This window comes from Penicillium cataractarum (genome assembly GCF_028827025.1).
Source record: "Penicillium cataractarum strain IBT 29864 chromosome Unknown utg000009l, whole genome shotgun sequence".
Classification (NCBI taxonomy): domain Eukaryota; kingdom Fungi; phylum Ascomycota; class Eurotiomycetes; order Eurotiales; family Aspergillaceae; genus Penicillium; species Penicillium cataractarum.
This window is the reverse complement of record NW_026622745.1, coordinates 2,222,042-2,247,468: the sequence shown is the minus strand read 5'-3', so window position 1 is coordinate 2,247,468 and position 25,427 is coordinate 2,222,042. Positions and strand designations below refer to the sequence as shown.

Sequence of the window (25,427 nt, the reverse complement as noted above, 5' to 3'; positions counted from 1 at the left end):
TCTATGGAATGGGTATTTGATTTTGAGTATATCCAGCTTTGAAAAAAATAGAAAGTACCGAGCAGTCTAGAATGTATCATCTTCAAGTCGCTCAGTCCGCCTGATCACGCTGGGGCTTTGGTCATCATCAAGCTCCTCTGTTAGATCGCCCGCCCCGGCAGTGGCTAGCAGGTCAGTGACGATCCGCTTGGAAGCTTCCTTGGCTATTGGAAACAATTAGTAAAGAACAATAGTTGAATCAATAAGGCAAGATCTTGATAGATGGTCACTTACCAGGTGTCTTCATCAGGCGGCTCTGAGGGATGTGGAAGTGCATGGTCTTCGGAGGACTCGGGCCAAAGTCCTCGTCGTCCAAATCATCATCGCTATCCCATACAGATTGATGGCCGCCATACTTCTTCGCAGGCGTCAACACACTAGTTCCTGGCTTTGGTGTCTCGCGAAGGCGGTTGCTGCTAGTACGCCGTTTGCGGTTCGTTCCTGGGGTTTCGGTGACACCCTTGATGGGCGAGAAAATCTCCGAATGAAGCCGCGGAGCTTCAAGCTCAGGGCTGGACAGCGGGGAGTCGTCAAAGGCATAACGAGAGGTAGAAGCTGCGGCCTTGGGTGTGACCGTGAACTTGGATTGCGTGCTGGCTCCATAGCCGACATTGCGGTATCCTTTACCGAGTGGAGTTGCCTGAACCCGATAGGTTTTGTCGAGAACGTGATGCAGCACGGGATCGGATGGTTTCTGATATTGAGAATCTCCATGCGATGCAGGTGCATACTTTGTTGATGACACAGGTGGAATGAATGGTGACGACATTGGGGTGACGGAGGCATCCGGTGGGAAAAACGGTTGACGTCCTGGAGTGGATGGAAGTTTTGATGAGTCGGGCATATCAAAAGGTGCATCTGCCTCATTGATCTGCTTTCTCAAATTCTCGTATGAGGAGGAACGATCAATCGAAGAAATCGTCATGTCTTCATCAGTAGGTTGACCTGTTGCACGGGGAGTACTGTGCGAGGAGATCGTGAGCTCGGTAAGGTCGATGTCATGCCCATGACCCGTATTGTGATCGTGGCGCCGCGAAGAGGGTGTTTCGTATGACTGGTCAGTCTCGTCCACGCTTGTGCTTTGGGTAACGTCGGCCGAGAGCTCTTCTTCGGTTGCCGTAGTGTCCTGTACCGTTTCATCGCCATCGGGTCGCTCCTCATATCCAGAGAGGGACACATTGGCGCTAGCTTCGAAGAATTGTTTCCAGAACTGGGCAGCTAGTCAATCCCCGCGCAGACAATCGTCTTGGGCATGAGATATAGATCGAGCTTACCTTTGCGCCTTCCCAAACATCGCGAGAATGCTCCGTATACTGTTCCACCAGAGGGAGAATACTCGTTGTAACGATTCGGTGGGCTTGACTGAAGTTGTGATCGATTTCTACCGGTAAATAAAACGATTAGCATTAAACACCCCGTTTGTTTATAGCGCCCAACCTACCTTGGAGTGTCAACGTGATTGACTGTTCCAACTTTTCAAGCTCCTCGGTGAGAGTGAGCGGTCTCTGGGACTGCGCAGATTGGTGGGACATCTTCACAAACCTGCTAGCAGAGGTTGTTGCTATCCAGTTGATAGAAAAGAAGCTACCAAGCTTCAAGCTTCAAAGAATCGGGAGACGCGCGGGGAACACGTCCCAAAGCGGTGTGTTTTTAGGGCCGGAGATAAGGGCATAAAGGCGTCATGTGCTGCGGGGTTTATGTAAGAAAGATCCAGGCATCATCATAGCGCTTCCAAGTTTCCCGACGCTCTTGTGAGGAGCAGCCAACTCAGAAGAAGAAAAGAATCATATCAGCAGAAGTGGGTTTGCATGCAATATGCCTGCTCCTATTGCAAAGGGTCAGTCTGCATCTTTCTTTTCCCCGACCACCCTCTTCATCCAGGCGGTGTACTCGACCTTATCAGCCCACCCACTCTAGTCGAGCATTTCTGACAAGTTTAATAGGGATTATCGTGACGGTATCCGTCCTGGTGGCAGCTGGAGTTGCTGTTTATCAGTCTCCACAGTTTCAACAGTGGGTGACCACCTCTCGACGTAAGATCGCCCTGGCCTTGCACAACCTAGGCGATGAGATCCAACCTCGCGACTCGTCCTCGCTCGCTCGAGAAGATATATCTATGACAGAAGAAGTTGGAGAGGCTGCAGAAGAGCGCAGACGCATTGCCAAGGCGGAGATTAGGAGGCGGGCCACCCTCCTAGAATCCCGCCGGAAGAGCAAAGACTCTCAGCAACACCTTGGCAGCTTCGACACTCTTGTAGACGTGGACGGAAACCTTCGCAGCTCGAGTAGCGACCTCGAACAGTTGGATACTAAACCCACCGGTCGCTCTTCTGGGGTGGACACTGGTAGTTCGCAGCCTGTCCACCGAGGAGTGACGTCCAACGAGACCGATAGCCCACGTATCGAACCACGCCAGCTCCATCTGGATATTCTGTCTGAGACGACGTCCAACCATCCCTCAGAGTCAATCATACAATTTACACCAACCTCCGAAGTGCCATCTGAATTGCTTTTTGATCCGTTCGCTAACTCCCCCGTACGAGCACAGACACCCGTGTCTGTCTCAGCATCCAGCCACACCGAGGGCAACGACCAGGTTTACTATGCTCACCCCGATTTGCAATCCCCATTTAACCAACCACAAGACTTGCTCACTGAGCTGGACGAGATCAGACAGGACAATCAGTTCCAGCATCCTGTTTCGTCGGCACCATCGATTGCTGGAAGCTATGGTCACATTGATGGTTTTAATGATTCGTCTTCTGATGGAACTATGAGTGACTTGGGTGGGCACTCGGTAGGAGGTATCGCAACTCCCGCCAGCTGGTCTGAGGTGGGAAGTGTAGTTAGCAACGATGATGCTGGTCATCATCCGCTTCTGTAATTTCTTTGTCGTTTTACTCGGGGGGTACTTGAACAAGATGGATGGATAGGACGGCGCTGGCAGGGTATAGGGTGATGGGATTAAGAGATTTATTTCTTTGCTCGGGGAAAGCGGCACACGGAGTTGGCTTTACAGTGTTTCTAGCACACGCAACACCTATTCATAAGACTATATTGATTAAAATCATGATTCAACTGGTTTTTAGTGTGCTTCTTATGGATACGTCTCTGAAGGGGCACTTCTTCGTACAAGTCTATACGCACAGAACCATGTCGGAGTGAGCCAAGATGGGGGAGGAAGATGAACATCTGGATTCCTAGTTACCCAGGCCAGCTACTAACCTTAAAACTTACTTACGCCGACTGACGAAGCTGGTAAGTGACAACCTCAGTTCTATTGTTGAACCTAGTGAATCGGAAAAGAGGAAAAAGTTCGCATTGTTGTATTAGCATATTTTTGGCTGAAACCCGTTGAAACACAATTTGATCACTCGAATAAATTCCGAATTCTCGATAAAATCAAAGCCTGTTCCGTCTGTATCGATTAAAGGCCGGAGCCTGCACTGTCGACACTCGAAGATATACTTGTTGATTCTACAGGTTAAAGCAATATGAGTTGTAGAATGTGTGTCTTATTACTGTATGTTCCCCCCAAGAACACAAACAGAGGGAGGTAAGTGTAGTTTTGATTCCTTGCTTACATCCCAGGAGGAGCACATAGTAAACAAGATTATCTTCTTGGCAATATCTGAATTCCAACAGGTTGTTGAACCATGTAAATCCTGAGGCATGCGCTAATTAGGGAGCTACGTGCGTTTTGAACTATGGATTATGTACGTTGATTCAACACTGCAGGCAGAAATGTTGCCTAGACTAATTGTTCTTTCAGAGATTCTTACACAATAGAAGAAGTGTCCCCTAGTTGTGGAGTAAAAAACTTGCTACACAGTAGTAGGTAAAATACTACGAAGGCGAAAGCTCTTTGTAGGGTCGTGTTGTCTGTATCCATCCGTACCGCCAACTTATCATTAGCGTACTGATCAATACCGTAGGCTTTGTGTATTGTAGCCCCTGTACGCCAAGTGTGACTACTCTCTGCCCAAATCAAGAGCTTGGAACTTCTTCCTCTCTTCACCCCCACAGAGAAAGATAAATCAATGGAACTGCCTCCAGGCCACCGGCTGAAAAAGCCGTCGACGTACAGTCGCGAGGCAGCCATAGCCGCTGTAACCCAGCTTTACAAATTTCTTACCTCTCTCTTGTATATAGAACTAACCGACATTCTCTACCCTCCACCCGGAGGATGGCCGCACATCACTCAGGAAAATGAGGCATTTGCCTCTCTCAAGAAAACCGACGAGGTAATCGAGCTGCTTCGTCACTTGCCCTACCTGGACTCCAGACGCGATACTTGGTTTATCAGACCCTGGAGCGATGCATGTGATTATGTGAACCAAGATCCTCGCAAATATTTGCCCGTCGTGCCCGATGACTTCGAGTTCCCTCCATGGGTGATCAATCTCACAGGTCATGGAAGATACGGTCAAGCTCTCATGTTTGGCACATCAGATGGTATGGTAACTCACTTTGCTCTCCGAAATACCTTCGATTTTAGATTCTAACAGGTGTTTCAGGTACGGCAACGGAATATGCCTCCGATGGGTTAATATATGAGCCAGATTACCCTAAGGGCGATCCGCGATATTGGCGCGTTCAATGTGAAGAAGAGACTGAGCCGCTTGTTGATCGCTTGAGCTTTTTTAAGCAGAGATATCAAAATCTCAATTGAATCCCACAAGTCCAGAAAGCTGGCGCGTGGCCAATTGTCTACCAATGGTACGAGGAGCCAAATCGCTCTTACGGCGATGATGACGGCAAGGTAGGTTACTTATCGCACCTTTTACCCCCAATATTAGCTTTCACATTCATATGATACTATCGGCAGGCGATTCGAGATATTTATTTCGAGAATGGGTGGCCCGGTTCATTTGATCGAGAGGCGTGCCATCAGGCACTCGAAAGATATTACCACGGTAGCTTGCCCTGACAGCTCGGGGAGCAGATCAAATAATATATTACAAGGACTCAGAGTTACATCTATTTTAGACCGAATATATCAAATGCCTGCGAAGGGCAATATGGACCAAAATAATCATAGGCGTGATAGGATTCCAAATTTCAATTTATGAGTCTGAAGTGGCTCTCTATGTCGGCGTCTGTTGAGTAGAATTTGTACCATCGAAGTTGCTGAGTCGCTCACTCGTAATCACATCGTCCGTCGCAGAGGCCAATACGGACGTTGTTGAGGCAACGGCAGGTGCAGGCATCAAGTTGGAACTTGAAGGGCGAAGAACTTTCAGATTAGGATCAACCTGTTCAAGCCCGGCTATCTGTTGTCCATAGTCATCTTCGCATCGAATCAATCCAAAATCTTTGTAGAGCTCTTCGTCCGTAGCTCTCCGACTGGAATTAGATCCGACCACCACGATCTCGTCAGGGTTGAGCAAAAAGTCTTGATGCCTCTTCCCCTTTGATGGCTTGTAGAGTGCCTGGTATTGAGTAAAATTTAATTCACAACAGTCTCTCTATCATGAGCAAAAATTCTATGATCGATCCATGGATACCTAATAATTCTTCATCTCTGACCATGGCCAACGTCTCCTACGTAGTGTGTACGTACATAAACGGGAGCCCGACTCTCGACGAATTTAGTAAACATACCGGGAAAATATCATCTGATCAGGCTCAGTAGGTGGGTCAGCTCAATTGCGAAATTATCACTGACCAGGTAATGTCCCTCAAGGGCGATCTCAGTTCTACTCAGCGAGCAAATGCGACGAGAGGGTGGGCACGCGAACAGAAGAAGGACTCGAACTACTCATCGCCCTTCTAGCTGATCTAGGCAATACAAAATTTAAGCTTGCCTGATATTAAAACTCGGGTTTTCTTGCTAGACTCCGCTCCAACATTATTTCCGGCGAGAATCTCAAAATTTCCCAAAATGGATCCTCAGGGCTCATTCAGGTAGGACGATCGGACTTAACAGCCAATCTCCGGAGAACCTCGTAATGTATGAAAGGCATCAAAAATCTATATAAATACTTCATGAGGAATTATGTTTTAATCAAGAAAGTGCAAGAGCCAGTTACTTATGTTTTCTTGCCTGTTTTATCTCTTAACATGAATACCGAACCTCGAACCATCGTGCTCATCACCGGGGCCAATCAAGGGATTGGCTATGCAGTGGCCAAAGGTCTTCTTGCTCATAAGAATTACTTTATTTTACTTGGCTCCCGAGATGCTTCCCGTGGTGCCAAAGCTGCAGCCGATCTCGATTCAACTGGTGAATTTGTTCAGCCCATTACCATCGACGTGGCAGACGATGCATCGATCCAGACAGCGGCGAACTTGGTGGCATCCAAGTACGGCCGACTAGATGTTCTTATCAACAATTCAGGAATCAACAACGAGATCGACATTCTGATCGAACAACACAAGAAGCAGCAGGAAGGAGCCGTCCCTCATCCTGAGTTAGTTGATCTGGACCAGCAACGCAAGCTCTTTCGCGATGTGTATGAAGTCAATCTCTTCGGCGCTGCCATGGTCACCGAGGCATTTACACCTCTCTTGAAGAAATCAACCGCTATCCCAGCCCGGATCGTCTTCGTGTCTTCACACACGGGCTCATTGGGTCTGCGAGTTGATCCCTCGGGCGCGGAATATGCAAAATGGTCTCGTCCTTCTTTCCCAGTCTACCGTAGTAGCAAAGCAGCTTTGAACATGTTGACTTTGCATTATGCGGCCAAGTTTCACGACAAGGGATGGAAGGTGAATGGGTCATGCCCGAATTTGACAGATACCAATTTTGCGCGAGGATGGGTGAAAGGGAGACCTGCCTCAGAGTCTGCAGTGAATATTGTGAGACTGGCGACTTTGTCGATTGATGGGGAGTCTGGAGTATACTCGGATGAGAAGGGCGTTGTACCCTGGTAGAGACTCGGTGATTTGGCAGATGTAGTTGTTGGATGTACCAGTATTCCAAGCTGTTAATCTGGAACTTTATTCGATAGTTAACGCTAACAGATGAGTCACGGTAATAATACCGTCTTGCTTCGTGGAACCACGTAGAATCTTTGGCGGGTTCCTTTCGATCTGGAATGATCGTTTTCGACCCCACCTCCAAAACAACATTCCTCCTCCACTTACCCGGCTTGTTAAAGTCAATAAAGTGCTGGAAGCAGGATGGCGCTAAACCTAACCCGTTCAATTATGAACTTATCTATGGTATGACCCACAGTTGGGGACTACCTTAGTCGTAGATCAGCGGAGAGGCGCTAGCTATAATAGGAGTGACTCTTTTGGGGCCCTATCTTCCAGCATATATGCCTTTTAAATTTGAATACGAAAGACTCAATAGCTTTGGTTTATACCTATTGATAATTGGTGGGAAGATCGAGGCATGAAGGCCGCCGAACGGCACATGTGAGCGGCGATAAATATCAGGTGACGTGAGGGAGGGGTACACGAGGGGCTGCCTCTAGGCACAGCGGGACAAATATCCACCATTTCCAACGCTTGAACTGCTTACAGTAACGTCGAAATGGCACGAATCTCAGATCTCGTTCAAGATTCTAAGCTAGAAACCTATTTCCTTCCGGACTGTAGTGTGGAAACGGTCCATAGGTTCCAAGAATCAGACCCAGCCTCTCGACAGCGCCTTGTGACCAGATCAGAGCATTGGCGGCGGCAAAAAAGGATCGGAGGTGGTGGGTTCGGTACCGTCTGGCTAGAGAAATGTATCAAAGGCGGGCGGCCAGGCGCCACACCTCAAGATGGTGCAGTTCGAGCAGTCAAGCAGATCGATATAGATACGCGACTAGGGTCGATCGAGTACAATCGTGAGTTGGAGGCAATTGCTAAGTTCTCGCACTCTCGTGTTAGTCTTCAGAAAGTCATTATGAGAGGATGTACTGACCACGGTAGTATGAACGATGCTTTGTTAAGTCATTCGGATGGTACGAAGGGCCCAGCCAGCTCTTCATAACAATGGAATACTTCGAAAATGGCGACCTTTTCGCGTATCTATATCAAAAACCGCCACTTCCAGAGGCTGAGGCGAAGGATATTACATACCAGATTCTCGATGGCCTGAGTATGATGCATGAAAATGGTTTTGCTCACCGAGACTTGAAACCACATGTGGGTTACTTTTCGAGTACGGAATAGAGAGGATTCACTAAAGCGAATATTTAGAATATCCTTATCAAATCACACCCTCCTGAAGAATGGTGGATCAAGCTTGCAGACTTTGGTATCACTAAACGTATCGAAGAAAGTTATGGGCAATCGACGACGCTAAAGGGTACCCCAAGATATCTTGCCCCTGAGATTTGGGGATTTGTTGAGCGAGGCAGTGCGTATGCCACGGATATCTGGGCTCTTGGGGAGATTTTATTCGAGATCATCACCAAGAAACCCGCGTTTGGGACTCCAGCATCGCTTGCAAGCTACAAAACTCAGCAACACTTCCCCGTCACGATGCTTACTAATGCTGATATCAGTCAAGCGGGCGTCGACTTTGTGCTTTCACTAATGCGTCCTTATCCCAGTCATCGAATAACAGCTACATCTGCAATGTCACACGTGTGGATACAATCGCTGCTGCCGTACTCCTATGAGTCTATGACAGCCATTCAAGACGAGCCACGAATTCCCTCTCCAGTCGCAATATTGACAAATGAGTTTGCATCATGGACTACAAAAAATTCCTCAGAAGCGCCAAAGGCTACTTATCGCGAAATACCTAGGTCAACAACCACATCAGATCTAGTAAACGCTACCCAAGGAAATACCAGTATGGCACAGGAAAGGAAGTCATATTCTTCTCTAGGGACTACAATACCACACTTTATGCAAGGCCAAGTCGGGGCCCTTGAGCTTAGCCCCACAGAACTCGGAAGTGAAAATCAGACTGGTCGCTCGCTCTATCGCCAGAAACGATACAAAGAGGCAGAGACTATGTTTCAACAACCTTTTCAAGGACGAGAGGTGCTAGGCCATGGCCATGAAGATATACTCAGTTCAGCATACCGGAATGGTCGCTCACTCTATGATCAGGAACGCTACGAAGAGGCAGAGATACTTTTTCGAGACGTTTTTCAAGGGCAAGAGAAGACACTAGGTTATGATCATGAAGCAACACTCAAATCTGCATACTGGCTTGGCTGTTCACTCTATGGCCAGAAGAGGTATCAAGAGGCAGAAACCATGTTTCGGCAAGCTTCTCGAGGACGAGAGAAGGTGCTAGGCCATAACCATGAAGACACACTCAATTCTGTATACCTGCATGGTTGCTCACTCCTTTCTCAGAATCGGTACAAAGAGGCAGAAACTATGTTTCGACAAGCTTTTCAAGGACGGGTGAAGGTGCTAGGCCCTGATCATGAAGCGACACTGCATTCTGCACACTGGCATGGTTACTCGCTCTATCGCCAGAAACGGTACAAAGAGGCAGAGGCTATGTTTCGACAAGCTTTTCAAGGACGAGAGAAGGTGCTAGGCCATAACCATGCCGACACACTCAATTCTTCATACCTGCTTGGTCGCTCACTTTATGAGCAGGAACGCTACGAAGAGGCAGGAATAATGTTTCGAGAAGTTTTTCAAGGGCAAGAGAAGGTTCTAGGTTATGATCATGAAGGAACACTCCATTCTGCACACTGGCTCGGCTGCTCGCTCTATGGCCAGGATCGGTACAAAGAGGCAGAAACCATGTTCCGACGAGCTTTTCAAGGACGAGAGCGGGTGCTAGGCCATGATCATGAAGACACACTCAATTCTGAATACCTTCTTGGCCGCTCACTCTATGATCAGGATCGGTACGAACAGGCAGCAAACATGTTTCAGCAAGCTTATGAAGGACGACAGAGGGTACTAGGGTATGGTCATAGAGACACACTCTTAGCTGATTCCTACCTGTTAAGGGCCCGTCAGCAGGCCCGTGAGCAAGCCCGTCGGCAGACCTCTGCTATTAGAAAACTTGGTCGGCTTTTTAAATAAATGAAGAAAATTTGTGACCTTTTCACCGGCCCTTTCATAAGAGTCATGGTGAGGAAGTCTGGTCATTGCTACAGATTCCGGGGGGATAGGGGGATATAGCAGCACAGATGTAGTGTATTGTATATATAGCCGCTTTGTGTAGAAAACAGTGACGTTCCATAATTTAACCCCCTGGATCCACACCGCCTGGCTCCCTTTTTACCGCCTACTATATCCGCTTAGCTAGAACACAGGTCAGGTTGAGCACATCGCTGTGAGACGGGAAATTTGCGTAATAATTTGTGTATAGATATTCTAATGGACATATAACTCTTTCATTTTGATTAATGCTCTATCCGTTCATATGGAAACTAATTATCTAGACTCTCTAAGTGGAAGCTTTTTAATTGCTCAAGCAGGTGCTTTATATAGACACGTTATAATTTATCACGTTCTGATATAGGGTTGAATTCCCTTATACCCTACCGCATATGGCAAATAAACACCGGCTGTTTCCTTCTCTATGATCCAGGGCGGCTACTCATATTTATTTTTTCTATCGTTATCCCCGTATATCGAAAGTAGCCTCCGGCGCTCTTCTGTTTTACACTAATCTTACAAACGCACTGTTAAGGATTTAGCTAGGATTCTCTAGATATACTAGCCGAGCTTTCTTGATATAGGACTTTAGTTCCGTAAAGAATTCTTTAATAGGGTTGAAATCCGGCGAATACGGCGGTAGGTATAGTGACCTAGGTATATCTACTTTTTCGAATTGCGGAGAGAAGTCCACCTTGAAACGGTCAAGTACTTGGTACCTGAGACTAGTATGTGATGTCTGTACTTATCCGAAGTACTGAGTACTCGCCCGGGTATTCTGCGGGCAGCCAAAGTGCCTCGGCATTTTCGGGGGAAGCTTAAAGAGTCTCCGCCCTTCGAAGTCAACTTCTTGTCTTCTCCTTCCTCCTCCATCTCTCCCTTCCCTTCTCAAACACCTGTGTGTTACTGTTTAATTTGTGAGTGAATCTATTCTTGCTGGGAAAATACCTGTATTGCACCTTGAAATCTCCCCGCATTACCTCGTCACAAACTTCCCCGCAATAACCGAAATCTCCTCTCCGCATCTCAGGGCGACTACGAACATAACGCGGCGGGCACTTACTGACCATCTCTTTGCAGTCCCTCTCTCTATAATTCACCATGGCCGCAGATCGTCTTAGCTCCATCTTGAGCCACCTCAAGGGCACCAGCAATGGACTGAGCGCTATGTAAGATCCGCGGCAACTCGGCAAAGCCAAGTCTCAGCAATGCTGACTACAGAATTAGTACCCAGAAGAACCCCGACGACGTCGTCATCACACTATCACTGCGCACTCCTTTGACCAAGGCTCGCAAGGGTGGCTTCAAGGATACCGAGTTGGACTATATTGTGTACGCTCTGTTGAAGGAGACTCTCGCTCAGTCCAAGATTGACCCTGCCCTGGTTGAGGATGTCTGCCTGGGTAATGTATGCATCTCCCGCTAGTCACAGAACTTATTAGGCCACCTCAGTTGCCTAACATCGATATAGGTCAACGAGGCCAAGGCCGCCTACATGGTCCGCGCCGCGTCGCTGGCCGCCGGAATCCCTCACACTGCTGGTGCCTCATCAGTGAACCGCTTCTGCTCGTCCGGCCTGAAGGCCGTGCAGGATATTGCCAACCAGATCTCCATGGGTGCCATCGATATTGGTATCGCCATGGGCGCAGAGCTGATGTCTGCCCCCGGCGACCGTCTCGACCGTCCCTTCAACGAGGAGGTCCTGCGCAACCAGGAGGCTGCCGACTGCATGCAGCCCATGGGTCAAACCTCCGAGAACGTTGGTAATGACTTTGGCATCTCGCGTGAGCAGCAAGATCGCTATGCTGCGGAGTCGTTCCGGCGTGCCGAGGCTGCCCAGAAGGCTGGCTGGTTCGATGATGAGATCGCTCCTATCTCCGTGAAGGTTAAGGACCCTAAGACTGGCGAGGTCCACCAGGTCACTCTCACTCGTGATGATGGAATTCGCCCCGGAACCACTTTCGAGTCTCTGTCGAAGATTCGCCCTGCGTTCCCTCAGTTCGGTGATAAGTCGACTGGTGGAAACTCCAGCCAGGTCACCGATGGTGGTATGTATCCTGTCTCGTGATGAAATATGATTAAGATAAAAAGACAATATACTAACTATTGATCACAGCTGCCTCCGTCCTCCTGATGCGCCGCTCCAAGGCCATCGAGCTGAACCAGCCCATCCTGGCCAAGTTCTGCGGCGCGACCGTTGCCGGTGTGCCCCCTCGCGTGATGGGTATCGGCCCTACCGCCGCTATCCCCAAGCTGCTGAGCAAGTTCAACCTGGACAAGAACGACATTGACATTTTCGAGATCAACGAGGCCTTCGCCTCGATGGCCGTATACTGTGTCCAAAATCTGGGCCTTGATCACGCCAAGGTTAACCCTCGTGGTGGCGCCATCGCCCTGGGCCACCCTCTCGGAGCCACTGGCGCGCGTCAGATCGCCACGATCCTCAGCGAGGCGCGCCGGACGAAGAAGAAGATTTTGGTCACCAGTATGTGCATTGGCACTGGCCAAGGTATGGCTGGATTGTTTGTCAATGAGCAGGTGTAAACATGTATGTTCCCCACAATATAGTCAGATAGTATGTACCACAGAGTCAATCGTACCGAATAAAAACATCATGCGAAACTCGTGCAATTCCCCTGTAATTTGCAGCCGAGCACTGGGGAATGGGATTCAACCCGTATTCGCGGCATGGGTCAATTTCAGGTATGGCTTGGGCTATCGTGGACGCGGTAAGAACTCAAATTGGGTGGGTGTGCAGTCTGGGGGCTAGTCTGGGCCAAAAGAGGATAAGCTTATTTGAGAGCTAACTTTGTCTCGATTATTTTCGTTTGCTCTCTAAATTCTGTGATTCCGGATTTAATTTCCCGTCAAAAAAAAGAAAGCTCGGATTACTTCGCCATTCTGAGATCGAAGGAGATCGGTTAACTAGCCTATACTTTCCTTTTTAGGTGAATTTCGAGGAAACATCCTTAACATTAATGACTATGATCATGAACGGTATTCCACAAATCATATAAACACGATCATGGTCCCAATCCCAACTCTACGCTCTCATCGTTTACCGACCTCATCCACAGAGACTCCCCTCGTGTTCAGTTCTTGGCTACAGTGGGACACAGGAACCGGACTGGCAGCCATCTCCGCTCGGTATTGGGCTGACAATTCGATAGTCGTGACTCGTGATATGTGATGGCTGCTGCGATACAAGTTCCATGGGCTGCGCCGCATCCGACCCCAGCTCTACCCCTGCATATCTTCCAGCCTGCCGCAAGCCTGCACAGCCTGACGATGATGATGCTGATTCCGCAGCATGGCGGGATATTTTGTCGTCGGTTGACACTGTGTCGGAGGATTATTAATAATCGGAGGAACATTCCCATATGTTCGCGGTTTGGTACCTAGTGGTAGTGGTAGTCGCGTAGGGCCGACCCGTGGCATCGATTCAAGATAGACGGTTGTATGGTTCTGGTTTCGGATTCAAGTGTAGCATCGCCACCAAATTACCCAAGAGACTAACTCATACGAGGCGAGTAGCATGCTGACAGTGTCCGTTGAACTGCTTCCACACACATCCAATGCCACGCCTAGTAATGCGCCGACGAGGACGAGTATAATCAGTGATGTAGTTAAGAAGCTGATTCACCATTTGGAAATAGGGGGTTGAGTTTGCTGCTCATATTGTCGGCCCTATCTATGACTCTGTCTCTCTCTCTCTCTAGAGGAACATGTCCTTGGTAAAGTCACCATGGTCGGTGGACTGGAGACATGAACAAAGAGAAAAGAAGCCAAGGACAAGAAAATCAGGGTCTAGTGGAGAAGAGTCAAGCCATGTCGGCGGTGCTCCTGTGGTGACTCCAAGATTTGAAGATATCCTCTCCACAGCTCGTAAGAGTGGGGCTGTGTTTAATTGTTTCTTGATCGGGTGGTGGTCTTTTAAAGTTCTGGCTGGGCGAGAAGTGGATTAGCAAGTTAGCAAGGGTCTTTTTGCCAAGGAGATGCGGCTCTCTGTGATGACTATCAGGAAAAAGGGCCATTCTGGGCAGACTTCACGCTGGGGCCCCCCGTGAATACGAGGTGGGCTATGGGAGACTGTAGGTTAATATGGAAAGGAAATGGGCCGATCCTTGATCCTTGCTTGAAGGCAGACTCAGCCTCGTGTTTAGAGTGTAGGGGCTATGCCTATGCCGATCAATATCATTTCTGCGTTAGTCTGCTTTGGGCCTGAGGGTTTGGGCACTGATGGATCTTAGAGAAGAGAAGAGATATTGTAAACAAATTAAGACAATATTTATTAGTGTTAGACAGAAGGAAAGGGGTTTTCATAACAGTTCGGAGTAAATAGGAACACGAAGCAGTCAGAACCCATCAACCTGGTCCCCTTCATTTTAGTGTGTAACTTTCATTTTCACCCTAATCAGTGGGGGCGAGGATCGCGAACGCTGTCACCCCATTCACACGCCCATTTAGGGTCAATTAGCATCTTCGCCAAGAGAAAGGATGTTCCTTTCCAGTCTTTTCATTGGAAGATATCAATCAACCTTCTCAGACAACTATGAGCTAAATCTCGTGTTGGAGTGGACTCGCCCTCCCGTCGATCGATGAGTTGGTGAACTAGTCACATCGTAAATTATTTTTAGCGAGTTCAATTTTCTCTCTTTTGCTTCTTTGGGGAAAGAAGCTGAAGAGTTTGATTCCCCTTTAAGAATCGTTCGTTTCTCCCTCCATCTGGCGTTGAGGCTGAATTTTGATTCTTCCCTCGTTTTCTCTTTCCCAACCCAACTGGGCTCATAACTATCAACAGTCAACAGACTATCTCCTTTTCCTTTCATTGACTTTTCTTTCCTTACAATACTCCAATCCTTCACATCCCTCTTCTCAATATGCAGCAATACGGCACAACTCCCCGCCAGGGGATGTCCAAATGGTGGTGCATCAGCTTCTTCATCGCCGCCATCATCTTCTTCATCATTGGCGGTGCTCTGATGGGCACCTATCTCAACTCCAGCTACTCCACTTGCTACTCGTCTTCCTACTATTCTTCCTACACCTACGACTACTCCTGCCTGGATGGCAACATGGGCGAATGGTACGGCGGTATCGCCATGATCGCTCTCGGCGGTGTCTGCAAGTTCATCGGCTGGGTTCTTCTCATCGTCTTCTGCGTGCAACGCCGTCGCTTCATCCAGACCAACATCACCTACGTTAACCAGACTCCCATGGAGCCCGTGCCTCAGCCGGGCTACGTTGCTCCCCAGCCGACCTATCCTCCTCAGCCTGTCGCTGCTCAGTTCCCTCACTCGCCTGCCAGCCCGGCGCCCTACCCAGCTAGCGTTGGCACTCCCCCTCCTAAGGAGGCCACTGCTACTGCCTTCAGATACTGTGGTCAGTGCGGTACCGCTGTGTCCAGCCGTTTCTGCCCTCAGTGTGGTACTGGCAACTAAGGGTTTACTACCTTTGGTGTGCTGTGTACACTCCGATATCTTGAAATGAAGTGAAGTGGGGAGGTTGAGATCTATGGAGGTGGATGGATATTTGCGACGGCGATGTCTTCATCGCCTTGAACGCTCTTGTCAGAGCACTACGTGACCAGCCACAAATGATATACCCTTGGAGTTTTTTATGTGAAGAAGTCAAAAGGACAATCTTTTATGTTATATAACCCTTTTTTTCTAATCGTCTGCTATTAATTTGCATTCTTGTCATGTCCACACCAATCACTGCACAATGAGTTTCTACATCGAGTGACGATGTCTTGATTGCGTACCGCGAGATTCGCACCATTTATTATCCACTTGAATACAAACTACCTTCATCAAAGATGTGCTGGATTATACCAATTATCGTATCTCATTGTAGGAAAGGCGGAGATCTAGACTCCAGCTCTTTGGAGACACTAGCAACGAAGCTATAGTTAGGGCTGACCCTGCCATAGCCAAGTAACTCCTTAGTGTCGGGAGCAAAGTCCACTAATACAAGGCATTCGAAGATTTAATTGGTGAAGTTTAAATGGACGGCAACAAGTCAATGATGTTGTAGTTGAATAGTAACCTGTATAGCATAATAACTAGACTATTTTGCTCAATACAAGGGCGAAGAATGGGACACACGAAGCTCATGGAACAATCATATTGTCTGGCAATTCATCAAGGTTAAATTCCCTACCTGACAGTGCATCAGATGTGTAAGCCAGACGAAGCCGTCTTGGACAGCGTATCGAGGTCTCAGTGTTTGGGAGGTTTCTCACTAGGTAGAAAGGACGTCAAACACAATCCTATCAGCAACAGCAAATTGATCCCCGAGCCTCGGGGTCTCGAACCCTGGCCAATCAATCTCGCCGTCTCCCCAGAAATGCTCCGAATAGCCTCATCTCGGACCCCGTCCATATCAAAGTCTCGCCACCATAACCTCTCCCTCCCCTTTACACACACCAACATTCAAATTTTTATTAATAATTGTAATAGAAAAGGTAAATTATTATTCAAAAAGAGAGAGTGAACCAAATCCCCCACCCAGCCAAGTTGAATTGGTGGATACATCAAGCAGGCTCCTCGCGAAGATCGGCCCCAAGATGCCAGAGGTACTGGGATCCGCACCGTCGCAAATAGAGATCGCAGGCGGGTATTGAATTCTTGGCTACCATTCGACCACAGGGGCAATTTGGTTGAAGGGGGAGGGTTTGAAGTGTTCTATAACTCTGAGAGTTAGCATGGGATGGGAAGGTGCGATGGGTGGAGGTGGGCGGTGCCTGCCTGATGAGGAAAGAGGAGGAGCAAACATGTAAACACGAAAACATGTGCATATCACTCATACTACCTAGGAGATAATGGACAGTTATACGTTCTGGTGAAACCTAGGGTACTGATTGAACTACTACTTTATGAAACCAGCAATACCTCTAGTCAACGGGACCGAATGATGATTCCTTGATCGAGTGTCTACAATAGACCTATATAGTTCGGGTATGATATTAGTCTTTGACTGTTCATATCCTCAAGGGCCACACTTTAACAATAGGTCTTCCACCAGGTTGTTAGTCTAGGCAGAGTCCAGCTACCAAAGACAGAATTTCTTCTCGCTCAGATACTTGGAGGTCCTATTGCATATGCAGGGCGGAATCCCCATAATCCACTCGAATGATTATATCTGGATTATCATGTTAATTTAGAGAGAAGGGCATATATTGAGACAATCATTAGGGTATCAAATCGAAAATGCAAATGCAAAGAAATATACAAGTCATAAACATCAAAGCCAAAGCCCATCCATATCCCCATCAAGCATCATCCTGCTTCTCCTTCGGACTCTCCTTCCGCATCCTCTCCTCCGCAGCTCTAGCCAAAATCTCCCTCCTAGACAACGACCCCGTCGCCGTCCCGGATGCGGATGCACTTCCAGCACTCCGTCCAGCTTCATCAACCCCCAATCCACCCAAAACAAACTCCCCACCGGTCCACCCCTGTTCATCAATAACCTCCTCCCCACTCTGCACCCTCTCCCAATCCCCCGGATCATAAAAGTCCTGCCCAGTCAACCGATTCCCACCAGACTTCCAATCCGCCCTCTCAACCTCCTTCTCAATCTGCGCCGTCAAATCCCAAAAGTCCCGGTCATGCGGACCGAACACGCAATGCGCCAACTCATGACACAGCGTCTTGCGAATAGTCCGGTAATCGCGGTACCCGTCGTACGCGTCCGTGCGAAGCCGCAACTCGATAACCTCGCCCTTGTTCCTGTTCAGTCCTAGCGTGCGCGATTCACTGGTCGTGTGCTCGGCGGGATTCATTTCTGTTAATAGCGGGACGGAGAATTTGTGTTTGGCCATTGCGGCGCGGATACCGGGATCGTCGCGGAGGCGTTTGAGGAATTCGAGGGAGCGTTCTGGGCGGGGCAGGTAGGAGAGTGGGAGGAGGCGGTGGAAGGTGTAGTTTGAGCTTGAGGATGAGAGTGTGTGGATACCTCCGCGGTTGGTGGTGGTGGCTTTGTGGTTTGTGCGCCGGGCTGCGGCGAGGGCGGAGGCGCGTGCTTCCTGGCGTTTGCGTATGGATTCGGATTGTTCATGCAGGTCCGCGATGGCTTTGGCTGGGGTGCCGAGGAGAGTGATTTTGAATTTGGGTGAGTCGAGGGGGAGAAGGGTTGTAAGAGGGGTTGTTGGGAAGGGCGCCTTTTGCATGCCGGGCTTGGGGGCAATAAGGAGCTTCTGGTTCTCCGTGGGTATGTTCAGGACAATTTCTATCTCTGCGGAGAGATCTTGTAATGTTGCCGAGGCGGAGAGCTGGAAGCTATGCGGGGTGCCATGGTGGTGCACGGTGAGGTTCATAGTCGAGTTCATGAGCAGTTCTTATATGTTCAAATGGCAGGACCAGAATAGAAATGTCGGGTTTGTCTAGAGAAGAAAGGGTGAGGATGGAAGGAAGTTCAGCGTTGTGTCTAAATAGATGGAAGAGCAGTCCCAAAACGGCAGGCGCTGAGGCGAATTTCGACGGGGTTCCACGGCGATAGCTTTGTCAGCGCGGAGATAAGGCCCCTGTGTGCCTGAGGCAGAATACAAAGTTGGAGAACCAGGGAGATAATGACGTGATACATGACTACAGCAAGCATATTCCAAGGACGAGAACTCAATAGTCAATGGTTATTCAGAGTAGCAATCCATTCGAGGTCATAACGCCGCAGACCATGTAGATAAGACATGTAGATACCATACCCCCCACCAAACTCCCTTTCCCTAGATATCAAGTGTGAAATGCAATAGGTGCAGAAATCAAGACCGAATAGACCAAGTAAAGCAGTCGTCGTGTTCCAAAATGCAATGCCAAAAAAGAGGGAAGATGCAATATGTGCAAGAAAAAAGTGTCCAAAATCACGTCGAGGGAAGAGTCCTGCTCGATCGAGAAACCGAAAAGAGAAAGATCAGGGCGAAAGTAGGCCCGTACTTCCAAAGGGGAAAAAGGAATTATTCTGCGTGACCAAGCATAAAACTGAACCGAGGAATCATTCGTATTTTCCATCGTCAGGCAAATGTAGAGTCAAGTTTGCAATGGTCTCGTCGGAGATCCACTCGGCTAAAGAAGGGAACCAAGTGTGACTGTCGCAGGTATAATCAGCATTTATTCGGGGATGCACAGAAATTGCAAGCAAGAAAGACTTACTTATGGAAGCTGGTCGTAGTCAAGGCCGACTCGGTATACTCCTCCATCAGCAGCGCATCATACTGGAAGGGCACCTTAGCCGGAGCCCCCTCGAAGGTCGTCCGACGCAGTGGATAGATATCCTTTAGTCGGTACTTGTGGAAGTTCTTGCACTGCCAGATATCCGGATGAGCATCGAGCTCGAGCCTACTCAGCCCCGTGATATCGATATACAATCCCGTCGTAATATCAATGAATCGCGCATCGATAATATTATGGCCCTGACCACGCTCACGCTGCCGCGACCATGGGTTGATATCCAGCAGATAATCGCGCTTCTCCTTGCCTCCAGGCGTCACGTATTCGACAATCGTTTGATTATAGTGGTCGGCCAGATAAGCGAGGGTTGTATCGGGGACTTGAGTATCCATATCCCAATCCCAGGGGAGAATCTGCATTAAGATCGCTCATGTCAGCTGACTGCGGTTTAGGGTTGACCGAAATCGGATTTCCGGCGCGTGCTCACCTTCCCGTTCCACCACCAGCCCAACAACGTTCCATGCGCAATCCACGTTTCCAGGTCATTCTCGTCGAAAAAGTTCAAGTACGCGCGAATCATGTGTGTCAAAGTCTCTGCGCGCTCCGTGTCGCTCACGGGCGTTGTGAAAAATCGAATGTCATAGTGGCCGAGGATATCGTCGCGACCGGGTTCGTGGAAGTATTTATATTCGGCGGAAGCATTGAGTCCGTACTTCAGCCATAAGGGGTCTTTGAGGGTAGGATCGGTGTAGGGTTTATTGCTGCTCCGGCTGCTATCGTCTCGAGCCTCGGGGCTGGGGAGTGCCGTCGCCGCTGTGGACCAGAGTACAGAGGCGAGCGTTGCCCACGTTCGCCACTGCATCTCCGGCCAAGTATGGGGGGGGGGTCGTGCGAATTGTTATGTGTCTATTGAATTGTGGAATTTGCGCGCATGGAAAAGCCAATGCTCATCGTGGAGCTGTCGGGAATTCTCAGATCAGATCGGAGCAAGAGAGCTAATCCGGGTCGTAGTTGTTGATTCGTTTCGCATGTATTGAGGAGCAAGACCGAATTATCTGGTTGATTTTCGCGCTGGACCCTAGGTTGAAATCGGTATATACAATAGCGAATAGCGAATAGCAATAATAGCAAAGGTAGGGACACTGGTGGAACCCCCAGGGTAATAAAAGCAATAGTTGAAGAATGAGCAAAATCAAGGAAGCGGATACGTTACACCGCGATCATAGAAATTTTTCAAAAGTCAGGACAGAAGAGAGGAAGGGGGGCGGAAATCAGGGAGAAGGGTCGGTGATAAGAAGACTCCGCAAGAACCAAGCACAGAACCAAGAACCCGTTCGACTTAGATCCGACCAATCCGGAGATCAGGGCCTTGGCCTTGTCCAGGGAGTCCCTAAGCAGAGCGTTCCAAGTGCCGTACAGGGTGCGAGCGGGGCGGATTGAGCCGGATAGGAACCCCCACCGATGGATCCAACAGTGGATAATTATTATAACAGATGGCAAGGTGGAAGGGGAAAAAAAGGGGAGGAGGAAGGAAGGAAGGAAGGAAGAGATCAGGAGAGGGGTTATAGACGGGGCCTAATAATATCGTCTACATTGTATCTAGTCTATTCTACGACCGGAGTAGCAGGGATTATTCACCAGGGAAAGGGTCTGATGGTCGAATTGAATTAGTGCATTTCATCTTTCCAACAGTCGATTCTGAGCACCAGCCTGCAGGAGGAATAATCACTCGAATAAGGAATGCGAATACGACGATCCGGGGAGGAAAGTCAACTTTCGTACTCCATGCCGGAGTGGGAAAAGGATGAAACCTTACGACGAGGGGGGGAAGACATGGGCTATGAGTACATTTCTCCGGGGAAATCACCCTGGAGGGTGACAGGGGATAGGGTAGGATGCGGGTGTCTTGGAACGTATCCCTTTGGAAAAAAGTCATGACTACAGAGGGACCACTTTACCTACTTGGCACTCGCGTGCCGGCTTACTCGGTTGAGAAAAGAGCGGGCTCCACTCCAGGAGCCGCCGAGTGCACTACAGTAGTACTAACTAGTACTTACTGCATGGGGGAATAGGGGGGAAATTAAGTAGGCCCGAGAGACCTTTGACTAAATCATGGTAACATGATAGTACCAAACAACCTGCTCATTCCGATGTATCATTATAAATTCCGTTCTATCCCTCGGCTCCAGGGTGACACGAAAGGAACGAAAAACGAGAGCGAGTGCATTTTCTTGGCACCTGCCAAGCCAGCCCCTTCGGTGCGTCGAGTGACTTTCAAATTTAGCGTCGCTGAAGGTCCTGACTTGGTGACAACCCCAAAACTGGCTGCCTAGACAGTACTAAAAAAGTATCAACTAGTTCGATTATAGGTAATTACTCGCACGGACTAACTAGTAACACTAATAATGCACAACAAAGTATCTATGAGCCCCTTGAGTACTGTAGAATAAATAGGAGTCTGTCCAATACATGGTCAACTTTCATGAGCCTTCCTGTTTAACTCAACGATATACTCCATATGTAGTCATTGTAGTGCCATCATGTTCAAACTAAGTCGGATAGGGTTATTCGTCCTCAGCCTTACGCCGCAGATCACAGGAGGAACGTTGGTTCAGCGATGATCCCAACCTTGCCTCCAAACGAAGAAGATCTTTGCCGCGATTATCATAGGGCTGAATGTTCCCAAGGGGCCAAAGGAGGACTCCCTGGTTTCTCCCTCTGCCACTCTACGAATACGAAAGTACTACACTTAACAATTCCTCAGGTATGATTGAATTCATCTATTCATCCAGAAACAAACGATCTACATCATAACTGGGGTGCCATTAAAAACAAAGAGAGAGAAAAAAGAAGAAAATGGTCCAACCAGCATCATCACCAGTCGGGTCTAGGAAGTCCGTGAAAAACATAAGGTTTCAAAAAAGGCCTTTTCGTCATCATGCGGGAGGGAAAGAACACAGCCCATCCAATTTTGCTTTTTCCAAGATGCAGCATGCTTTTCCTCCCGTCAATCACATAAATAAAAGAAAGCACCCGTAGATAGTCTAGGTAAGATCGACGATATCTACTGCTTCTCCTCGCCCTCAGCAGAGGCCTCACCCTCGGCGGGGGCATCCTGCATCTCGGCATCGCCAGACTCGGCGGCGAGCTTCTTCTTGTGCTCCTCCTCGGCCTTCTTGAGGTCCTCGGCAGCCTTCTTCATGGCCTCGAGCTCGGCACGCTTCTTGGCAGCGGCCTCCTCCTCGGCCTTGAGGACCGCAGCGCGCTCCTCCTCGGCCTTCTCCTTGTAGCGCTGGATGATGGGACCGGCAATGAAGCGGATCTCATCCATCTTGGCAACGTAGACGGACTTGGTGGTGTCATAACCGTCCTCGTACAGCCAGTCCTAAAGAAGACATTAGTTTATGATTACCCAACTGGCTCGTTTCAAGTTACTAACCTCGGTGTCGGTCAGCTTGGCCCGCAGCTTGTCCTTCTCCTCCTCATTGGCGAACTCAGAGTAGACGCCGTCGATCTTGTCACGGAGCTCGTAGATGGAAGCCTCGAGCTCGTTCTTCTTCTCGTCGGTCTCGGCAACGAGCTTGTCCTCCATGTACATAGAGTTCTCGCGCTCGGTCCAGGCCTCCTTGGTGGTCTGGTCGACACCGCCAGTGCCGGCGGCAATGGGCAGGTCGCCCTTGCGAACCTGCTTCTTGACCTTGCGGGTCTTCTTGGGCTGCTCCTCGCCGTTGGTGTCCATAGCCTGTAAATCGAATTGTTAGTGTCTGAAACATCGCCGCCAAACATAGTAAAAGGGAGTCAAAAAAAACGTACATCACCATCCTTCTGCTCACCCTCCTCGGGGATGGGCTCCTCAACCTCCATATCCTCAACGTAGTAGCCAGACTCGACGTTGAGAATACCGTGCAGGTTCAGGCGGGCCTTGAGCTTGCAGATCATGAAGTCATCGTTGGCATCAGCCTTGACGCCCTTCACGGAGAAACGGCCAATCCAGGGGTTGACCTTGCCGGGCAGCTGCTCGGGCTTAGCATAGCGAGCCTCGAGATCGAAGGGCTGCTTGCGGTAGAAGGTGAGAATCTTGGTCGAGGGCATAACGTTACCGCGGCTGAAGACGGTCAAGCTGGTGTCCTCATCCGGGATCTCGGGGGACTGCTCCCAAGTGAAGTCGATGGGGTAGTTGACAATGTCGTGGATGGCAAAGTCACGGACACGGAAGACGGGGGAGAGGGTAGCACAGCAGAAGGCGGCACCACGGGCAATAGCCTCGTCCTGGTTGAGGGTGAAGGACAAGGTCTTGCCGAAGAACTTGCTGATGGTCTCCTTGATGGAGGGGACACGGGTGCAACCACCGACCATCTCAATGTGATCGATGTCCTCAACGGTGAGCTTAGCCTCGGCGAGGGCCTGCTCGATAGGAACGGTGAGGCGGTTAAGGAGAGGGCTGACCATCTCCTCGAGCTCCTCGCGCTTGACCATGGCGCGGACATCGGTGTCCTCCATGAGGGACTCGATGCTCAGAGGAGCCTGGGGGTTGGCCGACAGAACCTTCTTGAGCTTCTCGGCGGCGGCCAGGGTACGGGACCAGGCCTTGGGGTTGGTGCGGATGTCAATCTTGAACTTCTCCTTGAACTCATCGGCGAAGCGCTCAGTGAGAGCCTGGTCGAAGTTACGGCCACCAAAGTGACGGTCACAGGCGGTAGCCTTGACGTTGAGCTCGCCCTTGCGGAACTCGACAACGGTGGCAGTGTAGTCGCTGTAACCAATGTCGATGAAGACAACACGACGGGGCTTCTCCTCGGGACCGGGAAGGTCGAGCTTGGTGATACCGTAACCCAGAGCGGTAGCGGTGGTGTCGTTGATCAGACGGAGGACGTTGAGACCGGCGATCTCACCGGCGTCGATCATGGCACGGCGCTGAACATCGCTGAACCAGGCGGGAACACTGATGGTGACATCGGAGACGGGGAGCTTGAGTTCCTTGGAGGTGATATCCTTGATCTTGGTCAAGTACATAGCAACCAGCTGGGTCGCAGTGAACTTCTCCTTCTTGCCGAGGTAGTTGACCTCGACACCAGCCAATCCATTGACATCACAGATGGAGGAGGAGTTGAACTGCTGCTCGACCTGGACATCGGGGTCGTTGAAAGAACGGCCGATCAGGCGCTTAAGGGAGCCGATAGTGTTCTTGAGGTTGGAAGTCTCTTGCGTCTTGGCGGCCTCGCCGATGGCTCTGCTGCGGGAATTGAATCCGACCAGGGAACTGTAAAACAGCGAGAAAAAAAAACTTGTTAGCGGATGTTCTCAAATCTGAAGTCTGATGTGAACGAGGTTGGGCAGCCAGGAGGGGCTTAATTGGATGACCACTTACGGAGTCTGACGGTTGGAAACCTCATTGACAATCTAAAAATTCCAAATAGAACTTCGATCAGTACCAATCCATTATGATTCTCCCTTCGAAAGAACGGTGATACCCAAAAGCCACGGAATGGGGAGGAGTTCTCCAGTGAGGCTGGGCTTCGCGGGGCAAACACTTACAATGTCAATACCCTTGTTCCGGGCAACACCGATCTTAGTGCTCTGCGCACCAAAATCAATACCGACAACAGACATTGTGGGCGGAGAGTATGTGAGGGGGTATATCGGGGGAAAAGAATGGAGGGGTGGGAGGATGAGGAGAGGAAGTCAGAGACGGAGAGAAGTTTGGAGGGGAGAATTTGCACGCCACTCCACTAATATGATTGGAGGGGATTGATAACCAGCGATACTCGAGCGGTCAGGAGTGTCTTTTTGGTCGGAGGGAAATTTATGGATCAGACAGGGTTAAGGGGGATGAGAAGATGCAGAAATCAAATGCTAAATCGAGGAAATCTATTGTCTACGCGCCGTGGCTTCTATAATGTGTGCCTAAATATGAGTCGTCTTTACTCCGAAATGTGCGCCCATCGAACCTTCTGGCGGCTACTGGATCTTTTCTTGGCCTTCACCGCCTGGAGGGGGCGGGGCAAAAAAAATTGATTTTTCACCGCCCGGTGGGGTATTACATAATGCAGTCAGGGTCATGGTCGGTTTTCCGAGGCGTTGGTTGGCAGAACGGAGATACATTGAAGGGGGAAACTTTGCTGATCAGGCACCGATTTATTATTCGTATAGAGGATAATACTATCTTGGCCCTGCAGCTTCCTATGCATCAAGTCACACCACTGT

General features: G+C 49.4%; 11 protein-coding genes across 11 annotated transcripts; 6 read left to right on the top strand and 5 right to left on the bottom strand.

Moving 5' to 3' along the window:
* Nucleotides 1-66: 66 nt before the first annotated feature.
* On the bottom strand, nt 67-1,571 carry N7496_011406 (DASH complex subunit ASK1; the record flags this gene model as incomplete). The annotated part of the gene is made up of 4 exons (XM_056704319.1): nt 67-203; nt 274-1,249; nt 1,314-1,420; nt 1,481-1,571. 4 exons carry the CDS (start codon nt 1,569-1,571, stop codon nt 67-69), a joined length of 1,311 nt encoding a protein of 436 aa, XP_056550279.1.
* Nucleotides 1,572-1,854: 283 nt separating this feature from the next.
* On the top strand, nt 1,855-2,923 carry N7496_011405 (uncharacterized protein; the record flags this gene model as incomplete). Its single annotated transcript, XM_056704318.1, has 2 exons — nt 1,855-1,876; nt 1,983-2,923. 2 exons carry the CDS (start codon nt 1,855-1,857, stop codon nt 2,921-2,923), a joined length of 963 nt encoding a protein of 320 aa, XP_056550278.1.
* A 1,156-nt stretch (nt 2,924-4,079) lies between these two features.
* Nucleotides 4,080-4,589, top strand: N7496_011404 (uncharacterized protein; the record flags this gene model as incomplete). Its single annotated transcript, XM_056704317.1, has 2 exons — nt 4,080-4,499; nt 4,557-4,589. The coding sequence occupies 2 exons, from the start codon at nt 4,080-4,082 to the stop codon at nt 4,587-4,589; spliced, it is 453 nt and encodes a 150-aa protein (XP_056550277.1).
* Nucleotides 4,590-5,126: 537 nt separating this feature from the next.
* N7496_011403 (uncharacterized protein) lies at nt 5,127-5,641 on the bottom strand (the record flags this gene model as incomplete). The annotated part of the gene is made up of 2 exons (XM_056704316.1): nt 5,127-5,471; nt 5,603-5,641. The coding sequence occupies 2 exons, from the start codon at nt 5,639-5,641 to the stop codon at nt 5,127-5,129; spliced, it is 384 nt and encodes a 127-aa protein (XP_056550276.1).
* Nucleotides 5,642-6,102: 461 nt separating this feature from the next.
* On the top strand, nt 6,103-6,915 carry N7496_011402 (uncharacterized protein; the record flags this gene model as incomplete). The annotated part of the gene is made up of 1 exon (XM_056704315.1): nt 6,103-6,915. The coding sequence occupies one exon, from the start codon at nt 6,103-6,105 to the stop codon at nt 6,913-6,915; it is 813 nt and encodes a 270-aa protein (XP_056550275.1).
* A 607-nt stretch (nt 6,916-7,522) lies between these two features.
* N7496_011401 (Tetratricopeptide-like helical) lies at nt 7,523-9,981 on the top strand (the record flags this gene model as incomplete). The annotated part of the gene is made up of 3 exons (XM_056704314.1): nt 7,523-7,858; nt 7,906-8,121; nt 8,176-9,981. The coding sequence occupies 3 exons, from the start codon at nt 7,523-7,525 to the stop codon at nt 9,979-9,981; spliced, it is 2,358 nt and encodes a 785-aa protein (XP_056550274.1).
* A 1,179-nt stretch (nt 9,982-11,160) lies between these two features.
* kat1 (putative 3-ketoacyl-CoA ketothiolase (Kat1)) lies at nt 11,161-12,603 on the top strand (the record flags this gene model as incomplete). Its single annotated transcript, XM_056704313.1, has 4 exons — nt 11,161-11,228; nt 11,287-11,467; nt 11,531-12,107; nt 12,176-12,603. The coding sequence occupies 4 exons, from the start codon at nt 11,161-11,163 to the stop codon at nt 12,601-12,603; spliced, it is 1,254 nt and encodes a 417-aa protein (XP_056550273.1).
* Nucleotides 12,604-14,939: 2,336 nt separating this feature from the next.
* On the top strand, nt 14,940-15,500 carry N7496_011399 (uncharacterized protein; the record flags this gene model as incomplete). Its single annotated transcript, XM_056704312.1, has 1 exon — nt 14,940-15,500. The coding sequence occupies one exon, from the start codon at nt 14,940-14,942 to the stop codon at nt 15,498-15,500; it is 561 nt and encodes a 186-aa protein (XP_056550272.1).
* Nucleotides 15,501-17,332: 1,832 nt separating this feature from the next.
* On the bottom strand, nt 17,333-18,388 carry N7496_011398 (putative zinc metalloproteinase; the record flags this gene model as incomplete). The annotated part of the gene is made up of 1 exon (XM_056704311.1): nt 17,333-18,388. The coding sequence occupies one exon, from the start codon at nt 18,386-18,388 to the stop codon at nt 17,333-17,335; it is 1,056 nt and encodes a 351-aa protein (XP_056550271.1).
* A 659-nt stretch (nt 18,389-19,047) lies between these two features.
* On the bottom strand, nt 19,048-20,085 carry N7496_011397 (putative mannosylphosphate transferase (Mnn4); the record flags this gene model as incomplete). Its single annotated transcript, XM_056704310.1, has 3 exons — nt 19,048-19,141; nt 19,206-19,636; nt 19,711-20,085. 3 exons carry the CDS (start codon nt 20,083-20,085, stop codon nt 19,048-19,050), a joined length of 900 nt encoding a protein of 299 aa, XP_056550270.1.
* Nucleotides 20,086-22,287: 2,202 nt separating this feature from the next.
* Nucleotides 22,288-24,833, bottom strand: hsp88 (Hsp70 chaperone Hsp88; the record flags this gene model as incomplete). Its single annotated transcript, XM_056704309.1, has 5 exons — nt 22,288-22,608; nt 22,663-22,965; nt 23,037-24,483; nt 24,592-24,623; nt 24,759-24,833. 5 exons carry the CDS (start codon nt 24,831-24,833, stop codon nt 22,288-22,290), a joined length of 2,178 nt encoding a protein of 725 aa, XP_056550269.1.
* Between the last annotated feature and the right edge of the window lie 594 nt (nt 24,834-25,427).